The sequence below is a fragment of the Peromyscus leucopus genome, chromosome 2 (assembly GCF_004664715.2).
Source record: "Peromyscus leucopus breed LL Stock chromosome 2, UCI_PerLeu_2.1, whole genome shotgun sequence".
Taxonomy (NCBI): Eukaryota; Metazoa; Chordata; class Mammalia; order Rodentia; family Cricetidae; genus Peromyscus; species Peromyscus leucopus.
The window spans coordinates 99703702-99716099 of NC_051064.1; the positions used below are offsets into that span (position 1 = coordinate 99703702).

Here is a 12398-nt window from a genome sequence, read left to right on the forward strand (position 1 = left end):
TGGGTCACATGTCAGAAGCATTCTTTGATCAGCATGTGTATTCTAATAGATTTAAACATGTGGCCTCCAGAGCTCCATGTGAAAAAGGGATAAGGCATAATGTTCTATGATGCCACCAGAAAACAAGGTGACTGTATCAGGTCTAGTATGGTAAAGAGAAGCTGGAGAAAAGAAGCTCTCATGGGGTAATAGTCATTCAAGCATCAGGTATTAGCTCAGGTCTGCAAAATAGACTGCAATGGATTCATGCTTTAATTTTCTTCACTGTTTCTTTGTAGACGCTATTATGAAGAGCAGGAATATGCTTAGACCATCTTCTAAACTTTTGACAATAAAACACAACCAAGAGTGTAGATCTACTGATAGTCGCAGACTGCCTTCCATTTATTTTTCAGAGCTGTGAAGAAATATCAGGCCAAGTTCTACCAGATACCAAAAGAAGAGAAGGATCAGAGAGATGGTTCAGTAAATAAAGGATCTTGCAGTATGAGCCCAATAACCTGAATTTGATCCCAATAATCCACTGTGGAAGAAGAGAATTGATTCCCAAAAATGTTTCCTCTGATCTCTACACACACACACACACACACACACACACACTGATGAGTAATGAGTACATAAACAGAAAAAATGTAGGAGACAAGGCCCCAGATAAAATACTGTTAGAAGTTTTCCACTTTTTCTTGATTATATACTGAGAATAAGGGGAGGAGAAGGTGGCAAATGGTCCTAAGTATACAACTTGGGCATGTCTGATATAAAAAGCATATACGACTTATGTGATCAATACATTTCTTAAGATTATTTTACTAAATGTTTCCCTTTTCTTTATCTCTTACAGTTCTAGACCTTCAAAGAACCATTCAATTCAAATATAAGAATAGGTTCCCATTGTAATAACAGGCACTAGTAATTGTAGTAACAAAAGTATGTACCAAGCTTTCACCTTCCAGCTAGAGGACAAAGACTTTGACCCTGATTCTCAATTCAGGAAGATTTGGTTTCACATTCCATTTCCAGGCTGGGGGTGTAGCTAAGTGGGTAGAGAGGTTGCTTAGCAGGCATGAAGTCCTAAGTTTGATCTCTAGGGAGCATAGTGTTTTGTACCTGTGATGATGACACTTGGGAGGTAGGAACAAATCATCAGGAGTTCAAAGTCATCCTCAGACACATAGCAAGTTCCAGACCAGCCTGTGCTACATGATACTTTCACAAACAGCAACAACATGTTCCAAATTCAACTGTATTTTTCACCTTAATAGATTTCAGAGAGTGTTCTTGGTACCTTTTATTCATTATTTCCTTTCATGGAGACAACCATTATGTATGACATGTAAACTACTTACTCTGAGACACAGGCTAATGAATCTGACTCTAGCTTCACAAGGGAGCAGGTCATAGAACTTATTTTCTTATCCATATTTTTCACTTTAAAATTATGGACATTCTTTCAGTGTCTACTAATACTAACTATTGTGGAAATCTGAGGTCAGTCTGATTTTATTCTTTAATAATTAATTTCCCCCTTATTTTATTTTTCAGTAAAGATCTTTGACAAATTGTTTGTCTTTATAATATAAATTCTCATTGTAATATACAAACACATGAGTACATTCTTTTTCTTAGTTTAGCTTAGATTGAGTTCTTTCAATTTTTATCAAGAGGCTCTTTCTCACCAGCTCTGTAAAGTTTCTTTAGTTGGTGCAAACCTTTGGGTATGGCTTGTGTGGGTCACCTAAGGGCTTATATACTAGACCTTTATTCCGCAGCATAACAATATTGAGGTGGTAAAATCCTTGAGTCTAGAGGAAAGTTATTAGACACTAGGACTGTTACCCTTGGAAGAGATTAATGTAGTTCTCAAGGGATTCTGGTAAATTCCCTTACAATTAGTTGTTATAAAAATAACAACATTGCTCTTCCAACTCAATGGCTTTCTGTCCTGCCATGTAGTCTCTGCATTTGCATCTATTTCTGCCATATGCCATCTGTTATTTTGTGACTCAAGCATAGAGGTTCTTACCAGAGGCCAGGGTGATGAAGCCACCTGATTTTGGATTTTCAGTCTCTAATGCTTTCAGCTAAATACACTTAAAAAATACAGCAGAGAAATTTAGAGTTTTTTGTTATATCAGAAGTAAAGAAAAGGGCTACCATAGTGAAGACTTTGTTTTTTATTTTATTTTATTTCTCTACTTTGTTCCTAATTTCCAATGATGCCAAGTCACTTTCGGTTGAGTCTCCACTCTAGCCATATGTGTAATAGTCTCGGTCTTTTTTCCTTAGTTATTTTTGGGTAGATTCTGTAGGAGTTCCTTAAGTTTGACATAATATATTAGATTTTTCTCCTGTGTTCCTTTTGTATATTTATTATTATTTTTTGATTCCTAGTGACTTTAATTCTCCTTGAGAAGTTGCAGGTTCCTTGAAATCACCCATACTTCTCCAAGTTTTTCATGGTTTTATCCAATTATCTTTAATGCTTTTTAAGCTTCATTTAGATCATTGGTTTGCCTCACTATTCTTATCTCTTTATCACTTTTTAATTCATATCAAAAGGATACATGGATTTTGCATCTTTAGGAGAACCACAATAACTTCTCAAACTTTTCTAGTTTTTAGAGCAGAAATATTTTCAAAGTGTTATTGATACTTAGAGCAAGTAGGATTATACTTTCTTTTCCATGTTCTATGGTGATTATTTTATTTTATAGTTTTAAATTTTCCTTTAAAAATTATCTCTTAAGTTAACAGTATTCTTTTAAAGCAGGTTTTATATGTTGAATTTTTTCTGTATTCATCACCATCAAATAAGAATTTGTCTACATATAGTGTAACCAAACATATCCAGTTTCCTGGTTTCCATGCTTCTGCTCATTGTTCCTGGAGGCTTGCAGATGAGGGACAGATGACAATTCCTGTGCATTCTTGGCATCTCAGATTCTTCTTTCTAAGCTGCACATGGGCTACCCTCTACATACTTGTTGGATACAAGATACTACTATCATATTCATAATCCATATTCTCATTAGTGCATATAACTACCATCTGACTCTGTGCCAACTGACACAACTTAACTTTCAGGGAATGGTACCGCCAAATGCAAATACTAAATCTAGGCTTTCCACTTCCTGCTCTGCTCAACCCAACTCTTTCCTCTGTTATTTCATGTTAAAGTTAAAAACCTTCCTTTTTAATTAAACAAAAAAAGGGGAATGCTGTGGGATAATGCTTTTGTACATTGGTTTAATAAAACACTGATTGGCCAGTAGCTAGGCAGGAGGTATAGGCATGATAAGCAGACAAAGAGAAATTTGGGAAGAGGAAGGCTGAGTCAGGAGATGGAGCTCTCACCCAGGGAGCAGCATGTAATGACTCACAGGTAAAGCCACGGAAAATGTGGTGACACATAGATTAATAGAAATGGGCTGAGTTTAAATGCAAGAGCTAGTCAGGGCCTGAGCTAATGGCCAAGCAGTTTTAATTAATTAAAATTAATTTAATTTAATTTAATTAAGCCTCTGTGTGTTTACTTGAGTCTGAGTGACTGAGGACTGGGCAGGACACAGAAAAACTTCAGCTACAATTTCAGAGACCTGTTCTCTGAATAGGTATGGATAAGGGCTCTGTGGAAAAGCACCCACACATCTGTGCTCAGGTAGGATAGAGGGTAGCCCGTCATCAGTACCACTTCATGTTTGTAGTATGAGAAGACTTGTCTGTGGTCTCTCAACCAAGAGGAAGGTAGCAGTGCATCTTCTGCCTGGTAAACTTCCTCAAAATCCCAGGACAGGTAGCTTGCTGATTCCCCCATATTCCACTAGTTTTTGACTGGTGACTATTCATTCTTGATTCTGACACATAAATGAAGTGTCCATAAATTGTAGTAATATCTGTGAGTTTTGCCTTAATTTTTGTTCATTTATTTAGGAGCTACAAAGCAGATGCCTTTTTATATAAAAACCTTTGATATTTAAAGAGAAATTAAGCCCCAACACTGAAAAATCAAAACATGGGGTAGTTTATAGTGCATGCTTGTAATCTCAATGGAGCTAGTTCTGGGCAGCGTGTTCCTCTGGAAATTCCATATAGCCAAAAAGAGCTCTGAACATCCACCGGAACCAGCTGCTTTTCTTCACCCGCAAATCTGTTCACTTTGGTCTTATCACCAGGGTGTGGTAAGCCAGATTTGCAAGGCTTCTCATCCCTGTACTGCTGAGCTGCCTCTGTTTTTAATGGCTCACCAGGTTAATTACTGCAGATATGACCATTCTCGGCCAGGAGGGCACAGAGGAGGCAGTTCTGTTAAGATTGCCAGGTAGAAATGATACTCCTGGATTTGAGAAGTTCAATTTTCCTTTCAGACTCCTGTAATTCTTAACTCTCACTGAAGGACACAAAATAGGCTTGTCAGAGGAGACATCCAGCAAGCAAGGGGCAAAAGTTTCCTAGGGTAATCTCATATATTTATGTCTCCCTTGACTGAAATCCTCACACATGATATATAAGTTGGTAGAACCTTTGGAAGGTTTTGGTTCTGGAGCAAAATCCTCAGGAATCGGACTGATTTTCTTATAACAGACCCTTCATCCTTTCTATCATGTGAGGGTACAGTGAAGAAACTAAAACCAATCTTCAGAATTGTGAGAAAATGGTGTCTGTGGCTCGTGGAGCTGTGTTATTGGAGCACACATAGACTACAACAGGCTGTCATGACGAAAACCATAGATTCTGGGATGGAAATCCAAGGTTTAGGTGCTACAAAGAGAAATTCTTCCAGATAGACTCCTTACATTCCAAATTGTGTCCAATACCAAACCCAAGGATGAACTCCAGCACCCAGTCTATCTAAAGCCCCTGGACCAGCCCCACACAAGTTTCTCATAACTGTAGAACTTGCAGGAAAGTGGCTACAGTACAGTGGTTATGGCCTAGGACTGGAGCTGGAGAGCTTACATCAACTCAGCCTTCCTGATAAGTTCATTTATCAGGTACTTGCAATTTTTGGGCTCTCCATGCCTCAGTTTCCTCATTTGAAAAGTAGAATAATACCTACCTCATGGAGCTGCTGCAGAAATTAAAAAGGTTAATATTTAATAGAGCACTTGAAATATTGCTTGGGATTGCTTAAGTTCTACAAATGTTCTCTATAAACAGTAACAACTTTATTAGCACTGTCATCATCATTAGAACGTAGAATGGGAAGTTGGATTTGCTATCTAACACTGAGCCAATGGGCAGACCACAGTACACCTCTAATAGTTCTTTGTGTAACACTTTTCCTATTCCCTTTAAACAACAATTGTTGAATAAGACACCTCATGTTTCCTTTATCTTCCAAAATTCTCTGCTTGTTCTCAGGATTAGCAAAAAGTCCTTTCCAACCTAACTCTATTTTCAATAATGGGCCAGATGTGTATTCTAAGTCCTACTTGTGGCTATGTCAATTGCTCTACTCAATGAAAGCCTCCCTAGCAGCTTCATTATTTATCTCCTCCCCCAACACAATTTGGCTTGTGCACGTGTGTTCTAAACTGGTTTGAAGCATTTAATTTTGCCAATATAATTTTAGAGTATTAGATTGCCTCCTGTTCTTGCTCTGCCCTCCTTAATTACCATTTATTACAAAGTCACATAGAAACATTAAATGTGAATTCTGACTTCCATCTCCCTGGCCAAGAACAGGGATAATAATTTCCATCCAACACAACCTGAGCTCATTTTACATAAGGATGATTCAGAGTGGAGATTAGAAATCGTAATTGAGTCTTCCTCACAATCGCCTTATCCTGGCAGTCATTCACTAATGTCCCTGTTAATTGTTAGAAAAATGGGAAAATAAAAATGAAATCTCAGAGTTTAAAAAAATTATGTAAGAAACAACAACAACAAAAAAATCCCCACAATTTTGTTTCAGGGCTGGTGAAATTGCCCATCTCATCAGGTCTTACAACATGCTAGTTTAAAAAGGGAATGCAACTCATTTTATTTGGCTAGATGGGGCTAATCCCCCATCACCACAATCCCTCCTGATGTTTTATTGATTCTAAAGGACATTTAATCAGGAAGCAGCTCAGCACTAGAATCCTGCTAATTAGCAGACAGCCACATTCCAAATGGCTTTCCAATTGAACACAGATTAATGGACAATATGTACTGGGATAATGATTCGAGAATTCAGCTCCTAAAATGTGTGCCTAAATTGCATCTTTAATCTCTTAAGGATATGGGTTTGCATACAAAGCCCATAATGGAATGGGTTTAATTCACAGACGAAGCTTTAGCCAATGACTGTTTAAAGATGAAATAGGTTTATCTCTTATAAACACATTTTTCTTTTGATTCTCGTGGTTTTGAAATCCTAGAATGTTCTAAGGTCAAAGAAGGCAAATCTCTGCTCTTATATTCCAGATTCCTGCGATACTTGTTCTGAATTAGTTGTTAATCAACAATATCAATGGGGTCTTTCCTATACCCCATGTGTAATGTCAACTTTGGTGCTTTTGAGTTTTTTCCCTTTAGATTAGAGCCACTTTGAGAATCTCCTTTTGGTTTTTAGTCTGCTCCTAACTAATTTTTCTGCTTTTGGTAGGTTAACCATCTCTATGGATATGCTCATATACAAAACTGGTCCATAGAAATTCATCCACTGGGTTGGACTCAAACTCATTCATTTATTCACTGATCTTTGTGAAACCTTCACCTACTTTATTTTTCCTTATTGCTCCTCTGACCTTGTGATATGCCATATATCTTATTTTATTTCATTTTGGTTTTTTGAGACCAGGTTTCTCTGTGAAGCTATGGCTGTTCTGGAACTCATTCTGTAGACCAGGCTGGCCTCGAACTCAGAGATCTGCCTGCCTCTGCCTCCCAAGTACTGGGATTAAATCATGTGCCACCACTGCCTGACTATGCCTTATAATTTAAATTGATCTATCATTATAACTAGATGATACCATCATAAGGAAGGGGCTTTGCTTTACTCGTAGCTGTACTCCCAGTGTCTAGAATAATGGCATATTGCTGGTTCTTGGCAAATATTTTTTAAATAATGAATCATCAAGCTTATCGAATACACACTGAGTACCTACCTTGAGCCACATTGTAGGTTAGGTGCTGTAACCATTTAGCATGAGGAGGGCAGCTATGTTTCTTGTGATCATTGTGTAGACATCAATTAGGAAACCACACAAATAAAGCCATGATCTAAAGAGTGCTAGGAAATAAGGTGACTAGGTGCTATTAGAGCATTTAGTACCATGAACGTGATTTGTTGTTGTTGTTGTTGTTGAGATGGTTGGGAAAGGCACTCATCAGTTTGACCATGAGCTATTTTGAGATAACTTCTCTCCTAACTCAGTTCAAGTCCATAAACATCATCATAATATCTACTGCTTTAGACATTTGGGATACAGAACTCAATACAGCTTGCCCTATGGTACTGTAGTTTATTGTTTATCACAATATGGCAATGAATATAACATGTTAAATCAATGTTATTTCACTTATTGGAAGTTAAGGGGGGTTTAAGCTCAGTGTAGAATGTATATTTATATGAAACACTTAAAAAAGAAGTTGGGAGGTTCATAGAGCAAATGAATGGAAAGCAGGTAAAGGGGAAAGTGTGGGGGATAGTACTCTGAGTAATTAGTATAGCCCACACAGATTGTGTGAGCCCTAAGAGGTTTTCTGTCTTTTCTTTTCCAGTGCTATGAGCAGTTTTCTAATTTCATAATAAGCCAGTACCTAAAGGAAGCCCTGAAAAGAACTCTTGAACATCTCCAGGGGATGTCCTTGGGGATATATGTCCCATTCTCTTGGTAAGGTATGCTCTATCCTCCTTGCTCTTCCTAACCTCCAACTCTGTCTTATTCCAACTAAGTGAAGGTTCCAGTCTGTTAGCGTTCTACTTTCCTCTGCAACAAGCTTTGTTTTTCTTTCTTAATAATTGCTGTTTGATGGTAATGCTTGATTCTCAACCTCTTTAACTTTATTCCATCTGTTTGGTCCTACTATTCAGCTGTTTCAAGAGGAATGGCAAGTACAGGCCATGGTGGTTCTTAAGGGTTGAAAGGAAAGGTTTCCTAATTTGTGTTTCTATAACTTCTGAGAACTTTTTGTCTTAAATATTTAAAATAAATACATCTATTTATTTAGTAAATGTGTGCATGCACATGTGTGGAGGTCAGATGGTAACTTTGAAGAGTGGGCTCTCTCATTCTACCATGTGGGATTCTCTCATTCGATCAGGAACTGACTTCAGGTAAAGGCCTTTTCCAACTGAGCCATTTTGCCAGCCCCTTTTGGTCTTAATAAAACACTCTTTAACCTAGCTGTCAAGCGATTGAAATTTATTGGTTCCCACATGAAACTTGTTTTCTAAAGGCAGATCTCTGTGCTTGGCATCCTATTAGAAGGCAACAGGGATAAGGAGCTTTCATAGTTTCACAAATAGCATAGCATAGTGGCTAATGTATCTAACATCATTGTTTTTTTTTTTTTCTTTCTTTTTTTTCCTCAGGGGTTTGAGATGACAAAAAGATTTATTTCTGACTTGTAGATGGCTATCTCCTTCTTGCCGTGTCTTTCTCTGGTAGAGACCAGAAGGAAGCTTTAGTGTCTTATTTTCTTGGAAAGATACTATTTCTCTCAAGGTAGTCCAACTCCATCTAATTTACTGAACTTCAAAGTCCTCAGCCCCTAGAACCATACTGAGAGTTAGGACTTTGCCATATTTTCATTTTGGTGGGATGCAAACCTCAAAATTCAACTTACTTTATTTCACCTTGGTAACCCAAATCTTGGTGGTTAAGCAATGTTTCCAGCAGGGTCAAGGTTAGATACAATCCATGCTTGCCACATATAGCCCTGACCTAGAAATAAGAAAGAATTTGAAGCTTTAGCAAAATGGAATGAGTATTTGAATTTCTTCCCACTATTATGGCCCATATGATTCTGACAAGGAGCTATTGCTCAGGAGTATTTTCTTCCATTGAGGTATCATTCAGCATAAGCCTTTTCAGCTCACTGCTTGTGGGTACAAACTTATATTTAGTTGGCAGACAGGTGCAGTTTATTTTTCAGAAGCCACTAGGCTTTTCTATTACTGATCTTATATTTTCGTCAACTCTTGTGTGGTTAAGGTATAGGAAGGATCTGCCTTTCTTTACGTGATGAATTGTAAAATATTTTGTAAATCATTTACTTTGATTTATAAAATCAAGTGTCTTGTATTCATGGTTAATGCCTCTGTCTTAGTTTCTTTTTTTGTTGCTGTTGTGAGAAATTACCCTGACTAAAGCAATTTAAGAGATAATGGGTTTGAAGTGACTCAGTTCAAGGTTTAGTCCATCATGGTGGCAGCAAGGCAGCAGGAACAGACAGCATCTGGTCAGATTGCACCCACAGTCACGGAGCAAAAAGCAAGAAATGTGTGCTAGTGCTCAGCTTGCTTTCTCAATTTTCTCCAGTCTAGAATTCCCAGCGCAGGGAAGGGTCTCACCTACAGGTAAGGAGGATCTTCCTTCATTAATGAAAATAACCAAGATGATCCTCACAGACCTGGCAAAAAGCCCATCTCCCAAACTCTAGAGTCTATTAAACTCACAGTTAACACTAACCATTACAATCTTGCCCTTCTTAGGGTAGCTAATTACCAGAGAGAATAGAAAACTCTGCTGAATGTGAGCAATCCAATTAGACAAAAGCCTTTCTAAATACCTTCAGGACTCCACTACTCCTTTGACTTTTCATCCTGGGACAAGGGACCAGGAAACCAGGGACAGCCTCCAAAGTTCCAGAGTTCAAGGGAGTTATTCAAACCAGCTAATTTTGAGCTTGCTTACCTTGCTTTCCACAAAAAAAAAAAAAAAAAAAAAAAAAAAAAGTAGTAACAGGCTCTTGCCCACCTTACCCTTTTGTTCTACACCACAATGACACCTCCCTAGGAAGTCCTACATGGTGTGATATCTTCTTTTCTTTACTGCTGTTTTTATTTATTTAATTAATTAATTTATTTAATTTTTTTTTTTTTGTATAGTGTTCTGTCTGCACGTATCTCTGCAGGCCAGAAGAGGGCACCAGATCTCATTACCAATGGTTGTGAGCCATCATGTGGTTGCTGGCAATTGAACTCAGGACCTTTGGAAGAGCAAGCAGTGCTCTTAATCTCTGAGCCAATATCTTCTTTTCAATAGCAATTGTCTACTGATCTTTTAGTATCAGTACAGCTAAATAATCATGGAGTCTACATTTTAAAACAGTGACAAGGGTTAGCTCTGTAACATTTTCTTGTTTTAGGCCAGGCCTTGGGTTTATCCTCAGCACATAGCAGGCAAGCAAGCAAGCAGAGGCAAAATGCTCACCTTCACTTGTCTTTCTGAGGTTTTAAAACTTGCCTGCTACCTTCTAGGTGTAGAGGAATTAAGAGTCAGAAAGACTTGTAGAAGAATATAAATAATAGATTTTTTTGAAACACTTAAAAAAACAAACAGTTTACCAAAAATATAAGGAGTTGAGGAGAATGTTGAGCAGAGAACAAGAAGACATAAATAATAGGTGAAAAAAATTGCAGTGCTCTTTAGAATGGTAAGTATTTTGGTGTTGCCCATTCTGCTGACGTTTTATGCCCTTTCCCGGCAGGACAGCAATCCTATTGATTTCTGAACTTCCTGGTGAGATAGTGTCTTTTCCTGGGTGAGGTGGTTGGTCCTTTATTCATTTCTTTTCTTACCACTATTGCTTAGTGGTTAGCTTGGAAAATAAAGGATTCAAGGAAAGGTTGAATGCAAATGAAATGTGTATGGTGAGGGTTAGCAAAAAGGCATAGAGATTGATCACATATTTTGCCATTTTTATTTAATAAATAAAAACTGATTATCCTCACAATTAGAGAATACTGATGTGTTTTTGAACACCTATATTGAAAGTTTACTCTCAAAATAGATCACTTTGTCAATATCCAGTTTTTCTGTAGGCTAAAATGAATAGCAGATTAAAAAGGGTACATCATGGTACCTAGACACAGACTGATTGATGGCTACTAAAATCTGACTGACAGTCATGAGGAACAATGAAAACATCTACCAGAAAAATTAATTAAGACAGTGTTACTCAGGATTACCATTAAAATCCTTCAAAGCATAAATATTTATACTGATGACCCCTAGTAAGAAATGTTATTTTCTTCTCTCAATGAGAAAATGGCTTCAATTAGAAATATTCTTTTCTTTAAAAACAGTCAATAACCTATATTATTTATCAAGCGACAAACAAAGTGACTATTCATGCTAAAAATGTCTCTTGAAAGTTGGCACACTGTCACAGGTTCTGGTTTTCCCATGTACTGTGTTTTACACTGTTACCTGACTCAACCATTATTACCAGCTACACGGAACCTCTATGGATTTCCAGTTAACAGATTTAGTCCTATTTAAAGATAATTTCTTTGCAGCATGAGACTGAATGGCCATGCTCTGCTCCTCCAAACTCTCATTCATTGCTTTCTTGAATGCTCCCATATCTCCTTTGATGATATTTAATCTTTTTCATTGGCTTCTTTCGTCTACCGACTTAATAATGAGTATCTTCTTTAATCTGCTTATTATTGTCTTGCTCTCCTATATGTTCTGGAGTGGTCTAAACTGCTCCCAAGATGTCTGATCCATCTTGAATAGTTTCAAATCATTATGTACTTTCAGTCTTACTACCCAGAAAAACAAAGTCAAAACTCAGTCCATCAGTCCTTACTCTATTCCTTCACATTACTACTGTTTAGTTTCTTATCTTAGTAACTAGCATTATCATCCAACAAGTTGATGAATTTGGACTTAGATTTGGCCCACATTCAATGACACACCAAAACCTGCTTTATCTTTCCTAATGTCTCCATCCTTCCTGTTAGTGCCTTACTTGAAGCATCATCATTTCTTTCTGCATTACTGGAGCAGCTTCCTGCAAGGATCTCTTTCCTTTCAATTTAGGTGTTTGAAAAATTCTCTAAATTATATTAAATTGTCCCTCTGAAAGTTCAAATGTGATAATGTCATTTACACATATAAAATGCTTTGGTGGTTTCAGTGGTTTTATAGAATAAAATATAAACTCCTTGGAAAGATCTTTACATATGCAGGCTCACACTTTTTATTCCACAGTTGGCTTGAAGCCATTCCCTCAATTGGTCATAGTCTCCCTCAGTCCGTATTCTGCAGATGGTTCACACTGTCCATTTGACCCAGATCCCCTGCCTCATCATTTTATCTTTTCCTCCTTTGCTCTTTGTCAAACCCATACGCTGACCAAGGTACAACATTTATAGTAACTCTCTGGACCACTTTTAGATAAGCTACATGGATGTCTAGTTCTATGTCCAACTGACAGGTACCCCTACCTTTGCC

The 12398-nt window shown here is 37.5% G+C and overlaps 1 protein-coding gene across 1 annotated transcript in view; it reads right to left on the minus strand.

The window, feature by feature from the left end:
• The window catches only part of C2H1orf87 (chromosome 2 C1orf87 homolog), a 73167-nt gene that overhangs the window by 16340 nt on the left and 44429 nt on the right, over positions 1-12398 (minus strand). The window contains exon 8 of the mRNA XM_028870291.2: positions 8779-8876. Within this exon, the coding sequence (XP_028726124.1) occupies positions 8779-8876 (98 nt within the window). The remainder of the gene's footprint in view (positions 1-8778; positions 8877-12398) is intronic.